This window comes from Suillus subalutaceus (assembly GCF_016647625.1).
Source record: "Suillus subalutaceus strain FC151 chromosome Unknown DFJ58scaffold_88, whole genome shotgun sequence".
Lineage (NCBI taxonomy): Eukaryota > Fungi > Basidiomycota > Agaricomycetes > Boletales > Suillaceae > Suillus > Suillus subalutaceus.
In genome coordinates this window covers 87,206-111,356 of record NW_024540337.1, presented here as the reverse complement: position 1 = coordinate 111,356, position 24,151 = coordinate 87,206, and the positions used below count along the sequence as shown (strand labels likewise).

General features: G+C 47.4%; 7 protein-coding genes across 7 annotated transcripts; 5 read left to right on the top strand and 2 right to left on the bottom strand.

Annotated features, from left to right (window-relative positions):
- Nucleotides 1–1,472: 1,472 nt before the first annotated feature.
- Nucleotides 1,473–7,648, top strand: DFJ58DRAFT_798636 (uncharacterized protein). The gene is made up of 16 exons (XM_041390693.1): nt 1,473–1,773; nt 1,830–1,989; nt 2,042–2,340; nt 2,393–3,221; nt 3,271–3,492; nt 3,542–3,798; nt 3,851–3,864; nt 3,919–3,936; nt 3,996–4,016; nt 4,067–4,344; nt 4,396–5,828; nt 5,875–5,924; nt 5,980–6,788; nt 6,841–6,978; nt 7,029–7,256; nt 7,317–7,648. Exons 1-16 carry the CDS (start codon nt 1,589–1,591, stop codon nt 7,542–7,544), a joined length of 5,169 nt encoding a protein of 1,722 aa, XP_041241543.1. The 5' UTR covers nt 1,473–1,588; the 3' UTR covers nt 7,545–7,648.
- DFJ58DRAFT_798633 (uncharacterized protein) lies at nt 7,649–8,852 on the top strand. Its single transcript, XM_041390692.1, has one exon. It carries the CDS (start codon nt 7,720–7,722, stop codon nt 8,542–8,544), a length of 825 nt encoding a protein of 274 aa, XP_041241542.1. The 5' UTR covers nt 7,649–7,719; the 3' UTR covers nt 8,545–8,852.
- A 30-nt stretch (nt 8,853–8,882) lies between these two features.
- DFJ58DRAFT_798632 (uncharacterized protein) lies at nt 8,883–9,821 on the top strand. Its single transcript, XM_041390691.1, has 2 exons — nt 8,883–9,186; nt 9,246–9,821. Exons 1-2 carry the CDS (start codon nt 9,006–9,008, stop codon nt 9,440–9,442), a joined length of 378 nt encoding a protein of 125 aa, XP_041241541.1. The 5' UTR covers nt 8,883–9,005; the 3' UTR covers nt 9,443–9,821.
- Nucleotides 9,822–11,251: 1,430 nt separating this feature from the next.
- On the top strand, nt 11,252–11,990 carry DFJ58DRAFT_488183 (uncharacterized protein). The gene is made up of 3 exons (XM_041380629.1): nt 11,252–11,301; nt 11,351–11,527; nt 11,582–11,990. Exons 1-3 carry the CDS (start codon nt 11,281–11,283, stop codon nt 11,750–11,752), a joined length of 369 nt encoding a protein of 122 aa, XP_041241540.1. The 5' UTR covers nt 11,252–11,280; the 3' UTR covers nt 11,753–11,990.
- A 4,005-nt stretch (nt 11,991–15,995) lies between these two features.
- On the bottom strand, nt 15,996–17,931 carry DFJ58DRAFT_705555 (P-loop containing nucleoside triphosphate hydrolase protein). Its single transcript, XM_041383712.1, has 8 exons — nt 17,851–17,931; nt 17,681–17,777; nt 16,931–17,628; nt 16,765–16,880; nt 16,627–16,710; nt 16,502–16,571; nt 16,409–16,448; nt 15,996–16,361 (listed from the first exon to the last, which is right to left on the bottom strand). Exons 1-8 carry the CDS (start codon nt 17,875–17,877, stop codon nt 16,189–16,191), a joined length of 1,305 nt encoding a protein of 434 aa, XP_041241539.1. The 5' UTR covers nt 17,878–17,931; the 3' UTR covers nt 15,996–16,188.
- DFJ58DRAFT_488142 (uncharacterized protein) lies at nt 17,925–19,893 on the top strand. The gene is made up of 7 exons (XM_041380628.1): nt 17,925–18,390; nt 18,441–18,642; nt 18,691–18,896; nt 18,953–19,460; nt 19,516–19,540; nt 19,594–19,684; nt 19,733–19,893. Exons 1-7 carry the CDS (start codon nt 17,991–17,993, stop codon nt 19,864–19,866), a joined length of 1,566 nt encoding a protein of 521 aa, XP_041241538.1. The 5' UTR covers nt 17,925–17,990; the 3' UTR covers nt 19,867–19,893.
- Nucleotides 19,894–19,960: 67 nt separating this feature from the next.
- Nucleotides 19,961–24,089, bottom strand: DFJ58DRAFT_663542 (phosphoinositide polyphosphatase; the record flags this gene model as incomplete). Its single annotated transcript, XM_041382376.1, has 21 exons — nt 19,961–20,175; nt 20,222–20,266; nt 20,318–20,476; nt 20,515–20,607; nt 20,662–20,800; nt 20,854–20,962; nt 21,015–21,205; nt 21,255–21,335; nt 21,386–21,470; nt 21,519–21,599; nt 21,706–21,755; nt 21,810–21,876; nt 21,927–22,003; nt 22,054–22,145; nt 22,196–22,410; nt 22,459–22,575; nt 22,626–22,920; nt 22,978–23,044; nt 23,096–23,275; nt 23,330–23,808; nt 23,861–24,089. 21 exons carry the CDS (start codon nt 24,087–24,089, stop codon nt 19,961–19,963), a joined length of 3,066 nt encoding a protein of 1,021 aa, XP_041241537.1.
- Between the last annotated feature and the right edge of the window lie 62 nt (nt 24,090–24,151).

Genomic DNA, 24,151 nt, shown 5'->3' with positions numbered 1-24,151 from the left:
ATTCTTCCAGCCTCGCTGAAGCCTCATCGGTGGACCTTCCTTTGGTGGCTGGCTCTTCCAATGCAATAACTTGAAAGTTAAAGGTGGGGAGGTCACATCATTTTCCTGACTGTCAGACTCGCTCTGTTCTTAGCTTGCACGCATTCTCTTTTGGCCTCCGGCCCCGTTAACACTTCGGTTGACTGTGAATCCTGACAGCTTTGGTCAGTCTGTCGAGATTCTAGGTTGGCACGTACGCACCTCGGAGATATAACTTATGTTTCTTCAAACGACCTTCGCAAGGTGTGAAGGTGAATTCCTTTTCATGGACAGACTATCACATAAACTTGACATAAACATGAGGTTTCGGCGCAATGACCCATTTAAGATGGAGGATCTATACACCGCAAAAATGTTATCAGCAGGTTTCGAACCAACTCCAAGAGAAACAGATTTGCTAAGACCAGTGAAGATGAACCTTCGAGGAACTGTTCATGAGTGACGCGTCTTCCGGTAGGGAAAAAAAACTTTGTCGTCAGCGGGTTCGAGAGATTTTGATTCTGTTGTGGTAACCACCTGGCTAAGACCTGAGTTAAGGCAAAATTGAGTTAAGTACCTCCGAGGAAACCATCCATGAGTGAAATTTGAATCTTCAAAGCGTGTTTCGATATATAAAAAACAATATCATCGGCAGGTTTCGAACAGTTGACAGTCTAAGTGACAGATTTAGGTTCTGTTGGGGTAAACACCTTCGATAGAATAAAATAAACCTGTAGTCGGCAGGTTTCGAACCTGCGAAGCCCAAGAGAAGTAACCACTTGGCTAAGACCATATTTTATCCGATGAAACCACCCATGACGTAATGGCAGACAATATTAATGTAGGTGGGTTCCGAGAGAAAAAAACCTTGTCGTCGGCAGGTTTCAAACCTGCACAACCCACTGTTGTGGCAATCACTTTGGCCAGGACGCTTCCAAAGCTAAGATGAACCTCCGAAGAACCGTCGAAGAGTGAATGTCAAGGTGTGATATAGGGGGAAAATCTTTGTCGGTAGGTTTCGAATCCGAGCCACCGAAGCCCAGAACAGATTTTTAATCTGTTCTGGTGCCAGTTGGCTATGATTACCTTAGATAGACCCAATGATTCATGAGTGACCCGACATGTTCAAGCCGTGGTAAAAGGGGAAAAAAAGATTGTTCAGCTCGAGCAGGTTTCGAGTCTGGACCCTGCAAGTGACAGATTTCTGTTCTGTCACGCTTACCACTTGGCTAAGATTGGCCAAGATGCACGTCTACGAGTCGACAGTCAGATCGATCATGCTTGAGCTTGAACAGCAGAATCATGCATAGGATTAGCAGCCATTTGCCAACGCAAAATGAAATAAAAGACTAGTGTGCGTTTAATCCGATGGACACAAGACAAGCCAGGTAGTGGTCAACACGTGACTCGCTCAAATTAGAAGGGAGAAAAAACTTAGTCGATGTCGATCGCGTCTTGTATCGTACAAAGCTTGTTGCATTCACCTGCTTGGAAATGTACTAGCTTTATATATGATATCTTACCGGAACATCTAAAAGTGCAACAGTGAACAACTACCATTGCGTCCGCCATGAACATATCACATTCCATTCCGTCTACCGTCTCAAGCATCTCTTTCTCATTCCTGTCAGCAGAGGACATTCGGAGGATATCAGTCAAGCAGATTTTGAATCCAGTATTGTTGGATGACTTGAACAGGCCGAACATCGGTGGCCTGTATGACCCTGCGCTTGGTCCCAGCGATCGTCAGGATATGTGAGTGCCTAACTCTTGGTGGTCTTGGGACAGGTGCGCTGACGCTTTACATCCAGCTGTGCAACATGTCACTTAACTTATTTCACGTGTCCAGGTCACTTTGGTCACATTGAGCTGCCTGCCCCTGTGTACCACCCTTTGTTCATGGCGAACATGTACAACATTCTTCGCGCAACATGTTTGTTTTGTCATAGATTCAAACTGAGTCGATCAGTGGTGCGCACATGCCCTTCCGCTCATTCCCCCCGACTGAAGCGCTCCTCACTAGATATGCAAATATGTCGCCAAACTCCGTCTGTTGGAACATGGTCTCCTGGAGGCTGCTCTCGATGTAGACAATATCACCTTACACACAGCCAGTGACGACGACGAAGACAGTCACGACGAAACTATTTCTGAATTTGATTCCCGTGTCAACTTATTCGTTATGGTGCATCTCAGCAAGGCCTCCGGGAGCAAGCGAGATCACTACAAGGACAGTCTTGTCTATCAGGCCCGGAAAGATCTCATTCAAGAATTTTTGAGAACAACCATCACCAAAAAATGTAGCAATGAAGGTTGTGGCGCGTGAGTTAGCTGTTTTCGCTGTATGTCAATTTTTGGCTTAGCAAGATAACAGCTTCGCCTATACGTTCCGCAAGGAGGGATTCACTAAAATAATCGAATATGATCTCTCCGTCAAGCAAAAAAACCAGCATCGAGCCATCAGCCTTAAAAGGCCAGATGTCCTCTTGTTCCAGCAGCAAGCTGCAGATGCTTCAAAATCTCGCTCCGAACCTTCGAATGCTATGGACGTAGACTCGGAATCGGAATCGGAACCCGAGGGGGAGCCGACATACTCAGACGAGGAAGAGGAACTCCAAGCTACCCGTCTCTCGAAAGAGAACGGTCTTCCTCGTGCTGCAAATGGTAAAGTCAAGACCACGCGCGGCCGCAATGAGCGTGTCATGGCACCAGAAGAATGCCGTGCCCATTTGCGTCTTCTTTTCCGTAACTGCCCTGAGATTTGTTCCCTGATCTTTGGCCGACATGGCCCCTTCTCCCCCCTAAATGCTGCAGGTCTGTCACTGGCATCAGCCGACATATTCTTCATGGAAGTGATCCCTGTTCCGCCAACGCGTTTTCGTCCGCCTGCTACCATGGGTGAGACGTTGTTTGAGCACCCCCAGAATGAGCTTTTGGCCAAGGTTTTGAATACGTCGTATAGGTTGCGTGATTTAAACGCAGACCTGCATGCCGCTTCTGTGAAGCAATCAGGCGTTGACGATACAACGCGGCGTCGTTTATTTAGTGCTTTACTCGAGGGACTCGTTCAGTTGCAAGCCGACGTTAATAGCTTCATGGATAGTAACAAAAATCCTACGCCTATCCGCAACGGTAAACTCCCCCCAGCTGGTGTCAAGCAAGGGCTCGAAAAGAAGGACGGTCTCTTTCGTAAACATATGATGGTACGGAATGGTTTTTTGCCAGGTGCATATTATTTAATTTTCTTGGCAGGGTAAACGTGTCAACTATGCAGCGCGGTCCGTCATCTCACCAGATGTGAATATCGAGCCAAATGAAATTGGCATCCCACCTGTCTTTGCGAGGAAACTTACCTTTCCTGAGCCTGTGACTCCTGCAAATTTCCACGAACTGCGGCAATGGGTAATTACTGGTCCGAAGGGTTACCCAGGAGCGACGATGGTTGAGTATGAAGATGGGCATAAACAATCCTTGGTAATATTTTATATTGCGCTACTTCCATAGTTCTGACGTGATTCGCTAGGAAAAACTCACGCCTGAGCAGAGAACAGCCATCGCCAACCAGCTGCTGACACCTCAAGATGGCAGCGACAGCTCGTCAGGTCGCCTCGGACTCTCAACGCGCACGGCTTCGATCAATAAGAAGGTGTATCGGCATCTTCGGGATGGCGATATCCTGATCCTCAATCGTCAACCAACCCTTCACAAACCAAGCATGATGTGCCACAAGGCCCGGATTTTACGAGGCGAAAAGACAATAAGGATGCATTATGCGAACTGGTAAGTTTCCAATTGCTAGTATAGGTTCAATGGTTAATCTTCTTATACTTAGCAACTCTTATAATGGTATGGATTCCAAATACAAATCGTATAACTGAACCTGATTCTAACTGCTCTCAGCTGATTTTGATGGTGACGGTGAGTATTGTGGTTTGAAGTTCCGAGGTTAATCAGAAACTAAACCGCTCGTTGGGTAGAAATGAATATCCATTTTCCCCGTGAGCTTCTTCGAATTATAATCTATATCATGTTTTGAATCCCCTTGAAGAAAACCAGGTTGCTCGTGCGGAAGCGATGCTAATTGCCAATACTGAGAATCAGTATTTGGTCCCGACATCTGGTAAACCCTTACGCGGCCTCATCCAGGATCACGTTGTTGCTGGGGTCTGGATGACCTGTCAAGACGCCTTTTTTTCCCGCGAGGAGTACTTCCAGTTACTATACGGAGCACTCCGTCCTGAGGACGAGAGTTATCATCTATCACGGCTGGTCACTCTGCCTCCAACCATATGGAAGCCACGTCCGCTATGGACAGGCAAACAGGTCGTAAGTAACAATGCTTTGTTCGCCCGCTCAGCCCCTAATCGCATTACGCAGGTCTCGACGGTCCTGAAAAACATCACGCCGAGCAACGCGGAGGGGCTGAACCTCGATTCCAAAGCTAAAGTTCCCGGCCATCTATGGGGTAAACATTCCTCGGAAGACAAGGTTATTTTTGTTGACGGCGAACTTCTCTGTGGTGTCCTTGACAAATCCGCGTTCGGAGCCACCGATTATGGCCTTGTGCACTCGGTATACGAGCTGTATGGAGCTGATGTTGCTGGGAAGCTTCTCGGCGTTCTGAGCCGGCTATTTACAAAGTTTCTACAACATCGGGCCTTCACGTGTCGCATGGACGATCTGGCATTAACGCCTGACGGTGATCGGAGAAGAACTGAACTCCTCCAACATGGCCGTGATCTTGGGTTTGACGGTGCCGTTGAGAATTTCCCTTCATTGAGCAAACTACCCAAGGAGGAAGTTCCAGCAGCATTGACGGCATTGCTTGAAGATGTCTTGCGAGATGACGGCAAAATGGCTGGCCTCGATGTTACCGTCAAGACTAAGCTTTCGGGCCTAACCAAATCCATCGCCGACGCTTGTATGCCTCACGGTCTTCTACGCAAATTCCCCGACAACCATATGCAAACTATGACGCTGTCTGGTGCGAAGGGTAGTGCTGTCAATGCCCAGCAGATATCATGTGCACTTGGCCAGCAGGAACTCGAAGGTCGTCGCGTACCCGTAATGGTCAGCGGAAAAACTCTTCCGTCGTTCAAGTCATTCGAGCCGAAAGCCATGGCAGGTGGGTATGTTGCCAGTCGCTTCTTGACGGGCATCAAGCCGCAGGAATTTTACTTCCACTGCATGGCTGGACGTGAAGGTCTCATCGATACTGCAGTCAAGACGTCTCGATCCGGTTATCTCCAGCGCTGTCTCATCAAGCACCTTGAGGGCATCCGTGTCCACTACGATCACACTGTCCGTGGCAGCGACTCGTCCATATACCAGTTCCACTATGGCGGCGATGCCCTAGACGTTACAAAGCAGAAGCACCTCTACCAGTTCGAGTTCATCGCCCGAAACCAAATCACCCTTCTTAACCTGTACAAGCCTAAGAGCATTGTTGGTCAGATCAACGACAGTGACGCCGTGTCTTATATGAAGAAAACTCTGAAGAAGTCAGAAGTACGTCTAGACAAGTACACGCCCGCCGAGCGAGAGAAGCGCGCTCCTGCCTTGGATGTGTATAGCCCTAGTCGATACCTCGGCAGCACATCAGAGAAGTTTGCGGAGGCATTGGCTCAGTACATCAAGTCCAACCCTCATGGGTTATTGATGAATAAAGATAAGAAGGCGACGGATGGCCCCGTGATCAAGCGTCGGCACGAACCCATGAAAACCAGATATTTCAACTTGCTCATGAATATCAAGTATCTAAGAAGTCTGGTGGAACCTGGGGAAGCTGTTGGTTTGTTGGCGTCTCAGGGGTAAGCTTCCGACCCCGTGCATATTTTAATTCTTACTTTTTTTTAGCGTCGGAGAACCGTCAACTCAGATGACACTTAACACGTTCCACTTTGCAGGTCAGTTTTTGTTATAAAATTGCCAACGTGCTGAATGTTCATACTTCTGATGTAGGTCACGGAGCTGCTAACGTAACACTGGGTATTCCTCGGTTGCGGGAGATTGTAATGACAGCTTCACAAAAGCCCAAGACACCTTCAATGACTATGGAAGTTGCGCCTGGCGTGTCCCAGTTGGACATTGACATTTTTTGCAAACGGGCTAGCAAATTGACGTTGTCTCAGCTGGTTGACAATTTGACGGTCAAAGAGCGTTTGACTGTGCAAAGCGATGCACGTCGGACCGAATTCATTATAGACATCGTCTTCTTCCCCGCGGAAGAATACACCGAGGAGTATGACGTTCTGCCCGAGGAAGTTCTTGCTGTGTTTGCAGCGAAGTTTCCGTCAATACTCAAGAAGGAGATTCAGACGGAAATGAAGAAGCTCGACACAGATCTGAAGGGCCAGATAGCGCAGCTTGGGAAAGGGAAGGCATCAAAAGAATCTGTCGCTGGCGAGGCGGAGGCTGAAGATGGCGAGGGTGAGGGTGAGGGCCCAGGCCGTGGTAAGGATGTTGATGGCCAGAGTGAGCAAGGGGATGGTGATGCTGTTGACGCAAAGCGAGCTCGTCAACAGAAGGAACTGACATCCTACGAGTCTGACAATGACAGTGAAAAGGATTACTTGGACGATGCCGTTATCGAAGCGGCTTATGCCTCAGAGGCAGAGGGTGGCGAAGGCGAAGAAGACGACGACGATAAAATTGGTCATCCGACGGCTATTCACGCACAAGCTGAAGTCGTAGCGGACGCCTTCATGGATGTCTTTCAACAAGCAACTTCGTTCACATTTACGAAGTCAAAATGCTCTATTCAGCTCGAGGTTCGTGTCATTTATGCCTTGCATTTTTTGCGGTCACTTCATAATTTTTCAGTTTCCTGCAGACTTCCCAAAAATTTTGCTGGTGGGCATAGTCGAGCGCACTTGCCTGAAGACTGTTATCCGAGAGATCCCTGGCATCACAGATTGCTTTAGTGCGGTTGTAAAGGAACGCGGAGTGGAGAAAATACGAGTACGCTATTGTATAGTTCAACCTGAGCTCGGAGCTGATCACAAATCTAGCTGACTACCAATGGATCCAACTTGCGGGGTATCTGGCAATTTACAGGCGCGACAGATGACAACATCATTGATCTGGATACTATCTACTCCAATGACATCTACTCCATCCTCAAAGCTTACGGCGTGGAGATGGCGCGTGCTGCGATATTACGCGAGATCGGTGGAGTATTTGACGCCTACAAGATTGATGTTGATGGGAGGCATCTGGAACTCATTGCAGATTATATGGTAAGACCCTTTACTGACTAGGCACGCAACTCACTTACTCACGATCCTATCAACGGCCAGACATTCGAAGGCGCCTACAAGCCATTCAACCGCAAGGGTCTCTCAAGTAACCCTTCGCCCCTTTTAAAGGCGTCGTACGAGACAACTGCCGCCTTCCTTTCAGACGCGACGTTGTATGGTGACTTCGACGACTTGTCCACACCATCAGGTAATCTGGTCATGGGACGCCCTAACCAAACGGGTACTGGTGTTTTCGATGTGGTGATGCTTGCGGAAGTTCCTGCTTAATACGTAGAGTAATCGAATTGCGAGTAGTATGACTAGGACACATTATGTCACGTGTCGTTATGAAATCCGGCTCTTCGCGAGGGCTAAGCGCTAAGCGCCTTTGACACCAACCATCCGCTATCAATCAAGTATATCACTTCAATATTCCCTGTTCTCTTCTTGAACGCTCTCTACAATGCCCATGATGGCTCGTACTGGTCCTCTTCAAGACCTCCCACTTGTACATTTTCTAGCCAGCGGCGCCAATTCAGTTCCCACCAATGCCGCTAAACCAGCCAAACGCCCTCTTTCGCCTTCAAAATCTACCATTTTTAGTCCGGCTAAGCGCCGCATCTTGCACTCAGAAGGCATTCTCCTACCTGGTGAAGCCTCCCTGTCATCATTGCAACACCACATTCCATATTTTGGAAGTGATGTCGGAGCCTCGCACGATTCGTCAATAACATTGACATCACCCGCACAACGTGCTGGTGCCACTCAGGGAAGCTCAAGGGATAGACGAACACCGAGAAGACCTTCGCCAAAGTTGATACGCTCAACCAATGCCTCAGGAGACGACTCGGCATCTGCACTTAGCCTCCGTCGCTCGTCTCGCCTGCAGTCATCCCAACGCGGCGCTGAACCTGGCGCCGCCTCAATGGCAATTCTTCGTGAGATGCCACTGCCTCATGATCGTCAGTCAGTGCATTATCCTGGCTTTGACACGTATCAAGATACGCACATATTTCTTACACCATCGCGACGAACAAGTCCGTCTTCTGATAACGAAGACTCGTGGCCTAGTAGTTCTGAAGAAGGCCTTTCTGAAAGGGAGATCACTAAAGAGAATATCCCTCCTCGAAAGAAAGCCAAGAAGGCCTCTTTAACACGGTCTCCTCTTCTGATAGAAAAAACGTTCCGCTCAGATCGATCTACTACTCGAGGGGAATCCCGCCAGCTGTCCGGCAACACAACTAGCAGTTTTTGCATGGATGGGGTTATCACTTCTCAGGCTTCTTGAATATAACCCGCGATAGCCACTTTCTCAATATAGGGACATGGGAGGGCGTTTTTGGGAGGAACCTTACAGGGCAGTCTATTTGATCTACGCAATCCATCTTCTCCTATCTTCCATCTGTCTTGTCTTTTGATACTTGGTTGGCCCGGATCTATTATTCACATTTTATGAAATCTCCGATGACTATCTGCACATTGTCAGTTACATATATTTGATACTGTAACGCCGGTTACCTGGAACAACATGTGGTTCAACTCATGACCTTGGATTTGTCGGTTTAATTCAAGTCTAATTTGTTATGTTCTTTCTGACTTGAGTGCTCTGTAACTTAGTCGGTGGATGAAATTTTCGCCGTAACTTAAAGCGTACTACAACTAGCTACACGGTGTACCGTGTCGTGCACGTGGCAATCGACACGTATAACGGTTAACCTCTGGACAGCGAGACTACGAATCATCAATTCAATGATGACCACGCAACTGCGCAGCCTGATCTTGCTTCTAGTAGCTTCTCTCCCGCTGGCGAGTGCACAATTCAATTTCTTTGATCAGATGTTTGGGCATTCCCAGCAGCAGCAGCAGCAACAACAACAAAGAGGATCTGGACCTTCTGGTAACTCCCAATGGATGGCGCATTCAGAAGCTCGTCAGTATCCAGACCCACAATATACTACCTCAAGGAATCACTCACTCTTGATATTTTAGTCCCATGTTCCCAATACCTGTGCCCAAGTACCCTGACGTGTGTCGAGAGACCGGCTGATTGTCCATGTCCCAATGCAGAGGACATCAAGTGCACCATCCCAGACGCAGTAGATACAGAAGCTGCAACGGTTGTTTGCGTGAGGGGGGTAGAGGAGTGTACACCAGTCGAACGGCTGACGAGTTCATATTCAACATGATGCATCTTCCGTCTGTCGTCGGTGACTCGCTAAAATATATATGGCGAGTGGATGTCGAATCCTATCTGCCGTCTCGAAGACAGAACCGCTTACTTCACAATTCAGTATACCCGTGTTTCCACACCGTCACAGTTCTTTCAAATGATCGGTTGCCGAGCTTGTTCTCCTAGAAGCATCATCATCTTGCATGCATGTTCTTGTCGTAGGATTCCGATCGTCATACAAGAGTTATTCCCCCCCCCCCCCTACTCTACTTCATATTCAATGCGGAAGAAAACACACTTGTTTTGACCTCTGAGAAACTATCACTGTTGCGTGCAATCTTGATACTGAACCTTATCACCCTCCCGGGTAATCAAGGTCAGATATATACTGTCTATCACTACTGAATGGAGTCATCGAGATTGAATGTCGTTCTTTACTTCACGACGAAGGGCGCGCTCTCGTGGACAGCGTCAGGTAGTAAACCAACTACCCCAAAGCCTCCCAAAGCTCTCATTTTTGAATCTTTCGGTTGTCACAATATTCCCCTCAAGTCGCCTACCTCTTATTGCCTACCTCTACCCCGAATTTTGTCAGAGATTGCCTTGTAGCTCTCAAGAAAGTCGTCGTTTGGGGCGTTTAACCGTTAGCATAAGATTCATGATGTACCCGTCAGTCGATGATTTACTCCATTGGTGTTAATATTAATTATAAGAGGGGTGTCGTCCCTTGATGAATTTCAAGAAACAATGAGACTTCTGTACTACCACAAACTGAAGTTTCCAGTCAATTGGCTAGCAAGTAACCAGACCTCCTGAGGCTTGAAACTTGAGTCAGTTCGAACTTGTAACTCCGAGATGTGAAAGATGAATGATTTTCATTGGTTGACTATGCTACTGATGTAACTCAGGCGTAACAGTAAGCACCTCGTCAGCTCATTGAGCAGGCAAAAGACATGCACAAAAATCATAAGCGTGGATGGAGATGTTGTAGATGCGTAGGTAAGTCAAAAGCATGGTGAACTTTTCCAACCCATGAATTGACGATACACCTGTAAGTTCTCCAAATTTGACCTGCCAAACGAATACTCGCAATATGCCCCGTTGACGCAATTTTCATCGCCAATACAGGTTAAATTTGTTCTAGCGGAACCGTTGATTGCAGGTACAACTCCAAGGTAATGTCGGGGTGTGTGTATCGGCCGGAATAGAGCATAATCAACGAACACTGTGGCGCCGTGCGGAGCGCAGATAAATCCCCGTTGTTTGAGTAGTTGTTTTTGCCTCTCGAAGAAGCACGGAAGTTGAATCAAACACTTCCTGCGACGACTTGTTGCGCGTTTCTGCAAAACGACGACACTCGACAAACAGATGGTGTGACGTTTCCAAGCACCTGCACACGAATCGGCACCACATAGACGTATTTTCCACACGAGCGAAGCACACTCAGTGTCCAATTGTTGTGACCTTGTGTAGGGCTGTACCAACGCTGAATAGGCACGGGGCGTGCACACATAGGGATGTTCTGGTGGAGCATGCAAGTCGTAGAGAGGCAGCGCGAGGGTATGACCAGGCTTGAAGCCTGGAGTAACGAAGGTATTGGGGACTCAATAAATTTCAACTTGGGAGAATAGAGCGAAAAGTTGTCGAGCATAAACGCAGCAGATAGAATGCAACCAACGATACAGTGAGCATGCAGGCAATGTAGACCATGAGTGAGGTAGAAGGGGGGGATGCAAGACCAGAAGTGACGACGTACATACTTAGTAGTACCGTTCAGGATCATCACTAAATTGTGGAGCTCGTGAAACATTGAATATTACATAATAACTGTCAAGCTCGGTCGACACAACCACCATGGCTGCCCCAAGACCAACTGTGAGCACCCGCAAAGTTACATCTATAAGTATAGCTGAACTTTCCGCAGTCAAAATTGCCTCCAGGTGCTAATCGTATACTCTTCGTCAAAAACCTTAACTACCAGATTACCGGGGAGGACTTGTACGATCTCTTTGGACGATATGGCAGCATCAGGCAGATACGCATAGGGGATGAGCAAAAGACGAAAGGAACCGCCTTTGTTGTATTCGATGATGTTATGGATGTAAGTTTTCCTTTGTCCCGATGGGTTCGTTCTATCTAATTCCCGCTAACGCAGGCAAAAAACGCACTTGAACATTTGAATGGTTTCCATCTGCAAGAGCGATATATTGTTGTTCTGTATCATATGCCAGCGAAACAAGATGCTGCCGCCGCTAAAGCCGATCTAGCCCGAAGAGAGGAAGAACTAGCACAGTTGAAAAAGAAGCATAACATTGTGGATGATTGAGCCACTCCATCTCGAGCTTCTTATTGCATATTCACGCTCACTCATGTGTTCAGCTTATGTGTGTTTGATCGCAATATGATACATCTGTCAGGCAGTGTCGGTCTGTATCATATCCATTCAAGATGATGTTCACAAACAATGCTCAGCCGCGTCCACTACATCTGGGGCACTTCTTGTCAATCTGTGGTCCTGAACGCAGCAGATATCAGCATAGAGTCAGTGCAGTTGACTTATTGACATACCATACTGCTGGGGGTATTGACGGCTATATCGTCGCAAGTTAGCGGTGTTTGGAATTCAGTGGTATGAAGACTTACTACTGCCAGCACACCTTAGTGCACTGCGGCGGTATACATGTCGGTGAATGCTTGGGGCTGAATTTGCAGTTTCTAAGGTCACACTTGATCTAGACACTTGGTGAGATGGTGAACAAAAAAGTTACTGGCTTCTGACCTCCTCGTCGGGCTGCACAAGGTGATGTATTAGCTAAATGAAACACTTGCGGAGCTAACAAAAATCGCACCAGATTTATTGAGTGCCCGCAGCTACGAAGGAAGATAGCGTCAATTATTCTGGCCACTGAATATGATCATACCCTTTGTAATAGTTGCGCACTCTGAGCAACAGCGAGTCAATGACGGTAGCTGCAGCCGAACAAGTAGCTACCCACCTTCTCCAGTAACACATAATAATCAGGATGTGGTTTTAGAGCTTTTCAATATGTATGTCTTTTATACCTGAAATCAGGGCCATTCTAACGAGATAGTTCTCTCACCCGTTTACACGACAAGTAAAATGAGGCCGACATGGGGAAGACTAATAATCCATTCTCGGCATCCGTCTAGCGGTGAAGACCAACAGCTATGGAAATGGCAATCCCGCAGTGGTCGCACGATTGATGAGTAAGGGATCAGAGCTCAAAACAAATGTGCACCCTGACCCTTGTCGATATCTTACGAGCGGCATCATATCGTCAATGTCATGCACATTATAGGACGACGGAATTTGATAATTCCATCAAGAAGTGCGGATGATTGCGCGCGGAGGAGCCGGGACAGCATACCTTTTTCTTCTTCTGCAGACGTGGGGCGAGCTCAAAATGGTGTTCTTTCCCAGATAATGTCCCACAATTCTTGCAGAAAACTTTCAGGACTGAAACGTTGCTATAGCCTAAGTTACCCCTTTCGGCCCGGAGGCGACTGAGTGAGTAGCTTTACGGCTTGACGTACTTCGGTGAACGTGGCTTTGAGCTGTCATGTTATCACCGATAGCGCCATATCAACAGTGTCTCGATTGGTTATTGCGCACGCAATTCGCGCTCCCACCAACTCTATTATCCTCATCTTCGTTCCGAAGTGATGATACAGCTCAGATCAACTTCTCCAAGATAAGCTTGATCCGCCAAAATTGCTCATGGCACTGCAGAATGTTTGTGCTGTGACTGCGGGGTTCCGGCCTTTTCGCAAATGCTGTGGGGCTTCCCCGGCGTTGAAGCATGGCTTTCATATCAGTTCGAGAAGCGTTATCATTACTCAAAGGAACAGCGTGGTCCTCACGGACTATCCAAAAACGAGCACTGAATGAGCTGGTCGGTGCAGTCACGTAGTCATTGTCAAGTATCTTCATGATCCGAAATTATTTGGGGACAGTCTGGGAATTCTATTTCAAGTACTTTAGATGTCTCCACTGTTTGTAATGTACAACCACCTTCTATGGCGTTGTGGTGACTGGTCAAAAGGTGTAACATTTATGGATACATCCAACCAATACCCGACACATGGTATCCTGTGATGATTAATTGTGCCTATAGTGATTTACTCGAATAATTGCTTAGTAGCAGCGACGTGGTAATTTTGGTGCCCGCGGGCCTGAAGGTCTAAGATCTTCTCGGCCGCATAATTCTCCAGAATATTCAAGTTTGCCAATTAGTACGGCCGCACTAAAAACCAGTAAAATTCACAATCTTTGGAAATACTTAGGTGATTTTTTTTTTCACCGGCGGCTCACATTTTATTTTAGATAACACATGCCAACAGCACGAGAACATGGTGGACCGTCCCTGCTCAAACACAAGCATAAGTTGTGATAAAGTATATATCCCATGGACATTCATATTATCGCATCGCGGCTAGCTATTGACATAAGTATAGGCAATCTACCGTACTTGAACTAATGATTGGTCGCAAAATAGTGGTCGACCTGTGCCGGCATGATATTATTGGCCTCATATCCTGATTCTCTTCATCCATTAACTGATGCTGTTACGAGTGTACACAGTAAGTCAGTACTTGGAATTTGATTACTATGTTGCCACATGATGCATGATTAGCTCCTCGGTGTCTGTGACAGTTTCTCCCACCGGGCCAACGCCCATTCGCTCTCAAGATGCTCAGGCTGATCTTGGCCTCCAAACGATTCCCATAATTTTTGACCATTTCTTGCTGTGGCAGGTTAAACGTCATACACCGTGCGATTGCCGCATCGCATCCCTGCGCGCTCAAAAATGTTTGTTCACGGTTTCAGCAGAGAAACGTGTTGATTCAATGGCCCTTGGCTGTACAAACTTTCTACGGCTAACTGTTCCCTCTCAGGCGCGAAGAGGCAACTCCACGGTCACCATGACTAGCATTTTATCTCGCCGCGGCTGACGCTTAGTCCCAAATAGTGGACCGGTGGCTTTGTGTCGGCATGACATTGTCTTCGTGTCCATATTTCTTGGTTGCGGCTTCACTCGTCAACTAACGCTCATTGCTTACTTGGACAGTACAAGCCAATTATACCGCCACAAGATTAACTCCCCGATGCTTCCGACAAGTTCTATAAACGAGCGTTGAAAAGGAGTCGAATCCCGGTATCCCAATGAATCTGATCTTCGATCGTCCTGTAACGTTTTTTGTTAGAACTTCAGAGCGTCAAAGCATCCGATTGTCGCATCGTCTCTCCAAAGCCTCCGGGTTTGTCCTGTTTTCCTTCGGTCCATAAATAAAAGAGGGACCAGGAACCGTGATAGAATTCGAACATGGTGCGACGCGTTGCGCGGTACCCGCATAATTTACCGTTTCATTACATAAACCCTTACGCCCCCACTAGTCAGCCAATGAAGGTCGTTTATCGTTTATCGTGCACAAAGACCGCATGAAATAGACTCAAGTCATGCTATATGCTATCGAAGCCTCCGTTGGTTTCAAATGATTGGCACATACCCCTAAACTCTGGTTCTATCTCGAGTTGTGCATCTATGGTACGTATCACCACCTTTGGCAATCACTTCTCCCTCCACTGTGCCTTCTTGGCTTCATGACTTCACGTGGACCGCATTGAAGCTGTCCGGTCACACATGCTTATGCCCTGGCGTGTAACACGGGGGAATTGAGCCGCTTCAGAACAATTACCCGTCACAAGGGCCATAGGGGCTTGTAAGTACCAGTACCAGGTACCTTTTCTAGATCTCATAATACGTACTATTTAAGCCACAAGTGGAAGTATGACGCGTTGGAGCCAGCAGTCGTTAACCTACCATCCGTTCAGGGTCATCATATTTGTCCATACGAGTCCGTGAAATAAGCCACGCTGTTCGTCTATTCACTCCACATCAGTCAGATCAACACCTTCTACTTCACATGCGCAATCAGAGTTGTCCTGACATGCGCATCGAACAGCGGCATGCTCTGAATACAATTTCAAAAAATGGTTCGCCAGGAAGGGCTTCATTAGCAAACGAATTTTGTCGCGGACGCCGCAACTGTTGGAAGATGTGATTGTCAAATGAAGAATTGATCTCCGCCCTCAGCAGTAGAACTATACACGCGCGACATATCACTTACACGGTGGGAATGCATGCACCAATATGAAAGATATGCGCCCTTGCCACCTGCTCGAGACTGCTCGTTCGAAAAAATTTCAATTATGTGGTGCAAGCTCAGCGCAGATACCACCGAAAATATTCCAGATGGATGCTGTCATGGCAAGCGGTGGGGTACCGCATTCCTAAAGTACTGTCATCAACATCAGATATGACCATGCTGGGGAAAACAAGGTAGCAGAAGATCAAGCCCAATTTGAAACCGCCGAGCTACTAGGGCTAGCAAAGAATAACACCGATCCAATCAAGATTGAAAAGGGACAGAAATAAATTAGAGTAAATATTACGTGCTCTTAACTGGAGGCACTGCACGGATAAACTGGGTAACCGTCGCCTTCTATCCATGCGATGCCCATTTCCCGCAACGGGAAAGGGCATAAGTGATGGGAATACCATGCATACAATTATCATTATTCACATGAATTTGTACCCAGAATCAAAGACAACACGGCCTTTTAGTGACGACCATACAAATTTGCAGATGCCAGTCAGTCAAGGAGAAGGGATACAACCACAACTAGGGAATGCAAAAAAATAAAACCTCATAAAGTACAAATATGCAGACCATTGAATATCATCCGTGCTCAATGCAAGCAATAACTTGACTGCGGTCTGCCGTATCACTCCTAGATAAGCTCTGCAGCATTGACCGGCATTTCGTCCTTGTGGATTGAATCATTAGCAATGAAGACAGCATGAAGTAACGACTGAGGAGCCAACGTACAATTTGTGTGCTGTAAAATTGTTCTAGGGTGGAGTGAGTGATGAAAGTAACCAGTTAAAAAATGACATACCGATGTCACGCAGGATACGCACATCATCGACAGTCACGAACTAACGAATTACACATGAGAATATCAAGCGGGAGCGATGAGGGCATAACGTACATTGATGGCAACACCTTTCCGGCCGAAACGACCAGAGCGCCCAATGCGATGTATGTAATTCTCACGATTGCTGAGTGAAGCGGCTCAGTCAGTAGATTAAAAAGACTCCAGGCAAAATTAATTACGCCGGGAGATCATAGTTGATGACAAGGGAGACTTGTTGGACGTCAATCCCTCGGGCCCAAACATCTGTCGTGATGAGCACGCGACTACAATAGACATCAAAACTTTTCCCGATTCAAGCAAGCCAAAAAATGACGCACGATGTGCCACCACGGAATTCCGCCATTATAGCATCTCTTTCCTTCTGAACCATTTCACCGTGCATCGATGACACAGTGAAGTTTGCCGCTCGCATCTTTTCAGTCAGCCAATCAACCTATGGCAACCAGTAAGTTACATTGAAGAGGAATTTGTTTGGAGGCATACCTTGCGCCGGGTGTTGCAAAAGATGACAGCTTGTGTGATGGTAAGTGTGTCGTATAGATCACACAGTGTGTCGAACTTCCAGTCCTCTTTTTCTACAGCAACAAAAAATTGTTTGATCCCTTCTAGCGTCAACTCATCACGCTTGACGAGGATACGAATGGGATCGGTCATAAATTTTGTCGTCATCTCCAACACGTCGTAAGGTAGCGTCGCACTCAGTAGGACAACCTGAGTAGCTGGGGGGAGGTAACGGTACACGTCATATATTTGGTCCTTGAATCCCTTGTTGAGCAGTTCGTCTGCTTCATCAAGAACCAGCATTTTAATGTTGCGCGTCCGCAAAGCACGGCGTCGAATCATGTCAAAAACACGACCAGGAGTTCCTGACACCACGTGTTGACCGTATTCCAACTTTCGAATGTCCTCGCCAATGGATGTGCCTCCAATGCAAGCATGGCACTGGACATTCATATAGTCACCGAGAGCGAGAACCACTGACTGAATCTGGGTCGCCAGTTCGCGCGTAGGCGATAGCACCAGAGCCTGTGTTTCGCGAACAGAGACGTCGATAGACTGCAAAATGGATATCGAGAAGGTGGCAGTTTTACCGGTTCCAGACTGCGCTTGTGCAATGACATCGCGACCCTGTGTTATTGGGAGAATAGCTCGCTGCTGTATAGCAGACGGTTTCTCGAAGTCTGTACACAAACTTCGGCACTTGTAACACTGCAAGGAGCGAAATAAACTTACTGTACGCATATATGCCGCGGAGAAGGTCCTCTTTCAAGTTGAGGTCGTCAAAAGTCGACACAACCGAGACTGCCTCGGAGGACTCAAATACAAGTTTCTGCGAAATCAATTAGACCATGCACGACCACGCAATTTATTTTGCCCTTCTCTGGGCTGTTTGACAAACTTGCCTCGTCTCCAGGGTTGATGCCAGACATGTTGACCTATAGGGAAGATGGGCGAGGTGGTGAAAAGATCGGAGATTGAAAATACCACCTAACCAGCTCAATATTTGGACGTGAACTTTCCAGTAAGTATAGTCTTGGGCGACATGGACTCCATCATCGAAACACAGCGTCAGACACACGAGGAGATAGAAAGATACGAAACCGCTCTCTACTCACTGCTGTCAAGAAATCAAGCAAGTCATGAAATCAGGATTCAGACAGAACACAAAGCAGCTCAAGTCTTGGATCGCATTTCGTCGCGTGTGACAGCCTTGCACAACTCTTACCTTGATGAGGATGCGCGGAAAGCTGAAATAGGCGCAATTAGCGCTCCAGCAGCAGCGCAGAATGACCTTTCTGAGTTCTATGCGCGGTTGGTGAAGGTTCAGGACCACTACAACAAGTATCCTGATGCTGTAGCAGGAGGCTTCGACATGGAGCTTGCTGCCATCTTGGAGGAGGGTAATCAAGATGGACTGGATGATGATTACGAGGAGGAAGACCGTGCGTTGACAGCAGCCTTAATTTTCCTTTGTTTCACCTTTGTTTTTCAGCCATATCTTTGCTTTTCTCCGGTGAAGAAGCATACGGAAAGTATCTTGATTTGTATGCGAATCACACCGCGTATAATAACTTGAAGAACATTTCAAAACGACTGCCTTACCTTCAGTATCTTGATATCTTGCTTGCCGCTCAAAACGGCTTACTGCACAGCGAGCTTTCGAAGGAGGCTAGAGCAACGAAAGATTACGAAGTGTAAGCTGGTGCATATCCTGGCGTGAGCTGCCCTCAATCCTTATCCAGGTACATTCAACACTTGCATGATTATCTCCTGTCCTTTGTAAAACGGACACAGCCGCTTGTAGATATTCAAACAAAACACCAGGAAGCCGAAGTCGAATTTTACCAAAAGTGGGAAGATGGCGAGTTTGTTGATTGGGATGAAAGTAAAACCGTTAAGCGATCAGCGAATGCGGACGGCGCAGGAGAGGGAACGTGGTGCTCTGCTTGTCAGTCAAGTCGTTTATCTCAACGAATCGCATGTGTTCACGTTAGCATCGCCCAGGCCAGAAAAGCTATTCAAAGAAGACCGTTTATGACGCCCACTTGACCTCCAAGAAACATATGAAAGCAATTGCCAAACAGGCCGTTTCTGAAACACCTCCGCAAAATCCAAACGGTACACAAAACATTACCGCACAACCCGCGAGTAATGTTCAACTTGTGAAATCCAGACTCCGGAGCTCCGCGTTGCTAACGTATCTTTCCACTTCCCTTCTTGTGGTGCTGGCCCCCACTATCAGCGAGACGAAGTCCAATGTGGAACGTCGCTTCTCTCTCACAGCGCGCGAACGCGAACAAGAACTGCTTGAGCAATCGAAACCTCCTCCGGCTCCCACCAATACATCTGGCGATGCCGCGGCCGAAGAAGAGGAAGAGGAGAGGATCTACAATCCCCTGAAACTTCCGCTCGGCTGGGATGGCAAGCCAATTCCATACTGGCTCTACAAGCTTCACGGCCTTGGAGTAGAATATCGCTGCGAGATATGCTCTGACCACGTGTACATGGGAAGGTAGTAGTTTCTGATTTTCGGGATGGCGGTATGAAAGCTTACAACCCTGTAACAGGAAAAATTTTGACCGACACTTCCAAGTATGCAGCCCTGCTTTGATTTGATAGTGGTAGGCTAATCACCGATCATAAAGGAATCACGGCACGCTTTTGGCATGCGAGCTTTGGGGTTGCCAAATACAAAACATTTCCACGAAATTACTCGCATTGAAGATGCCCTCTCACGTAAGTGCTTTCATTTTCAAAGAGAGTATCCGTTGAAATTCTATTTAGTGGCAGAAAAGTTGAAGCAAGAGGGACGACATGAGATTTTCGAGCAGGAAACAATGGAAGAACTTGAGGACGACGAGGGCAATGTTTACAATAGGAAAACTTATGAAGACCTGAAAAAGCAAGGTCTGATTTGATATGTCCGTGCCACAGTCCTGTACTTCTTTCATTCAGTACTTTATTGCTGACCTCTATGACCATGCCAACCATAGAATTAATCTAAGCTCCGTATCACACATTGGTATGCCGCGAGCGTGGGGGAGGTGGAGGAGGTTTGCGAACAGGTGTGATCGGAGATTGTAACCCCATTGCATGTGAATATAATTCTTCGTCGGAGGACGATGGTGAGGATGAAAAGGGAGATTCCTCTGGCGAGTCAAAAGGGTTGGCTGCATTTGATTCCAGGAGGTGAGCTATTGAGATGGGAAAGATGCCATTTGGATGTTCTGAAAACGTGTCAGAGCATGTGTGCTGGTGTCGCTACATCCTTACCAGGTTTGTTCCACCATGCATCATCATCCGTGCTGGGCGGGGGTACTAGTACTAAGATATGAGCTTCGCGGATGACTAAGATAATACAACACAGACATTCAGAATAGGACTCATCGGGAAGTACTAAAGACGCAAGTTTTTCATCAAGTTTCTCGCCCGGAGTAGCCGACAGTGTGTTTTCCAAGAGCAGCCGAGATAATGCGGCTCTCTTTACGACATCTATAATTCGCACCTCGCTTCTAAAAAGCGCAAAAACTTAGTGCCAGCAATCAGTGGCGTGTAGTGATTACAACCGGAAAAGAGCTTGCCAGGACGGTGGTCCGAGCCTTTCAGCTCAGCCCGGGAGTATACTGCAAGATCGAATCGGCCTTTGAACAAAATTCTGTCTGCGAGATGTGTAATCCACGTGAGTGCACCCCCTGAACGTCGGAACCGCTTACCAGTCCAAGCCGGAATGCGCATCTTCTCACTGGTATCATAGTTGTCGGTGCCCAGGTCGTACTTGTAAGTGGGACGAAATAGCATGGGCCCTTCCTCATATCCGGCAAATGCGTCCCCGTTGTCGATTGCCTGTCTCAACTGTCGTAGGATTAGTCTAGGGCAAGTACTTATCTATTAATCGTCGAACACACCTGGTCTGCTGCTACCAAAGAGTCAAAATCATCGGCCTCCGACCGGGCTCGGACGCTTTCGTTGTCAAGGTCTATCCTGTAATTCGTGTCTGCAAGCCATATGATATTTCTGTTGGGGGCCTATACGTGTCAAGCTCTACATTCCCGGGAATCAAGCTTACTCGTGGCTGGATAACGTCTTTCCTTTTTGAAAGTGCAAACCCTTCACAATTGTGTGGAAGTCCGCGTTCCGCTCTTCGACGTTGCTATGTCCGGCGGCAAGGTGCGCAGTCAGGAAACAGAAGCTAGTATCGTAATAGTCCAGTCGGACACCAACGCCGCCTTTGTTTCCGGACATGCCCCGCAGACCAGTCTAATATAAAGTTCAAGCCAGGACCTCCAATTGTGTAGTCAAGGCGCACCTTTCGAGCTGCTCCTTCGACATTCCGTATGACAGCCGTTAGATCTGAGCGAACTATGACAAGAATTGCAGTCCCGACAAGCTGCAATGATGGCGTCAGTATTACTTCACCTGAGCGTGAACATATATCACTTGTTCACTGCGGAGGAGTACATAATCATACGTTCTCTGAGGTCGACGTTCAAGGGTTTCCATGACCTTCTGTTCCCATATACGCCTAACGACGTCAGGACGCATGCTCTTCGTAAGGCAGAATATCACCTACTTCTTTTCTGGATCTGGTTGCACAATCTGCTGTGCAGTAAGTTGAACAATTTCCTGGAAGCCGAGAACAAAGATATCGGGTCTACAAATTTATCAGTTACGCCATGGAATGCAACAAGGATTATACTCTAGAAAATCTATTTAAAAGACGATGCTATTAAACAGCGACCCAGAGCGAAGAACCAGACTTACTGTCCCGCGGGAAGAGCCACGGTAGCAGGCTTTCTGATGACGGCAGCTGCGCGGAGGAGAACTGGTGAACAGTGGCAAGAATACATATAATCCACCTTACCCGGCCGTTGACATTCCACGTTCCTACGAATATACTGCACGACTGAGTAGTCGAGTACTCGGATAAGCTTATGACAGCATTGGCAGTGAGATCATACTGCGTGCCGATTCCACTCACCGTTGCTGCAGTGCCTTTCCGACTGAGTCGTGTATCGCGTCGAATATATTCACCTGACGTTGGTTACTCATATTGCCCTAATTAAAGTATTCGTAACTCAGACAGGAGATCAAAAGAAATCACTCACAAGAAACATGTCAATGGCGATTTGCTTTCCTTTATCTTGAAAATTATTGATGTATGCTCTCGACACGCTCTTTGTCGCATCGGACAAAACGCCTTCAAGGTACATCAGAAATGTCACTATATTTTAATACCACGTATCTGACCTGCCAATGTTCTCTTCCCAGTCCGAGTAACGCTGGTGTTCAGGGCGCCAGTACCAGCATAGATACGGGAGAGAGCATCTCCGTTTTCTGCCCATAACTCGCGGTGGTGCATCCAGAGCGCACTAGCCTGTAACCATTCGCGATGCACGAGACTGAGGTATTGTTCCAAGGCTTTACGAGAGAAGATATCTTGCACAAAGTTTGTTCGGTCCAAGCTATGGCTCATTTAACCCAAAGACTCTGACATGAGCTACTCGACTCACCAATCAAGGCAGTTCGTCCTGAATACGCCTTTTTGTTCCGTAATCAGACTGTCGGCGCTGACATCACACATGGTGAACCCGTAACGTTCCATGTTGTTATTAACGCCTTCCAAACGACTGCGTCTCATTATGATGAAATGACCATTTCTTAAGAGACCACGACGTACCAGAGATCCCTCATTACACTATCATGACCACCTATCCTCACGGCATTGTGGAAGTCGTAGTGGGTAATACCGAGCTCGTCATCCCAGATGCTTCTTGCATTTTGCAAGTGTTTTGCATATGCAGAAGTCAAGATGGCCTCATTCTCTTTGGAACCTAGAAGGTTGATGGCATGAGTAACGCCATACTCCTCCATCAAATGCGCGAAGTGGCGCTCAAATGCAGGTTGGGAGGCGTTCGGCCGTGTAATCTGGATACGCTGGCCGAAGGTCTGGAGCCCTTGTTGTTCCCAAAATACTGTAATTCAAAGTGTTTCAACAACTAGCGTGTGAACCCCCCGCTGCGAAAACGCACATGGGACACTTCCTCGGACTTGAGTATAACTCACACAATGTTGATCTGTGGTGAGGATAGTTTCAGTCTGTCGAATGCACATCAGGCATTGACCTTATATTCAGTGTTCATCACCTACCTCAACAAAATTAGCAGTGTTCCCGTCATCATCTACACCCCGAGTATTGAAACGAGTGCCAGCTCGTCTCCATCCAAGGCGAGAAATTAATGACAATGTCGCAATAACGGGTGCTCCATTGACCGGCGGCGCGGACAAAGGCATGGTAAAGACACCCACATAACCTTGTATGGCTAATACCTATTCGCCATGTTACATATAGTCTTCAAGAGGAAAAAGGGAGCACAAGCGCACGATAAATTGACACTTGTCAAGTTCCTCCCTTTCAAGGGAATCTAACCTCTCTCTGAAATTAAGTAAACTGCGGACGATGTATTCATTCCAAACGAAGCGTTCATCAAATATACCGATATCATGTGCAACGGATCGATCTCTCGCCAGACGAACGGGAAGCCGAGACGAGAGATCCCATGCAGGATCGAGAGCATAGTAGAATGAACCAGATGAAAGAATTTTGGTGAGCGGCATGCATGGATGCTCAAACACAGGAGGTGTGGTGGACTGAGAATAGTGCGGCTGCTCTCTTGTCATGAGTGCATCGGCGTTTTCTGGATTAAGAAGCGTATCTTGGGAAGCAGAAAAGTCATCCCATGAGTTGGAAGTGAGACAGAAGAACAAGACTTGGTGAATCTTCGCCACAGATTCAGGTTGAGAGTCGGAGGGGCGGGTCCTTCCGACCTCTGTCGCAGAGGAAACCACGGCGAGAAAAGTATCTATAAGTGATGATGATTGAGTTGAACCAGATAGACATGCGAATCAACATACCATTTTCGATCGAGATGAGGCCAAGGCAGCCTTTAATGACGCGGCTGGTCAGTCTCACGGCGCCGGTAAGATTGACCTCATCCTTCGGCAGGAACTCGACGATCACCTGTGCTGGATTGGTTTCTGCAGCACGAAATACGAGAGCCCGTTGTGGTCGTCCTTTCCGCTCGTCGTGTGATCCAGTTACCAGGTAGAGTGTACGAGGGTTGTGACTTAAGTAGAGATGCATAGCATCAGGTAGCCGCGGCTGGGAAGGAACTTCAAGATAATGAACCGAGACAGTCGTGCTGC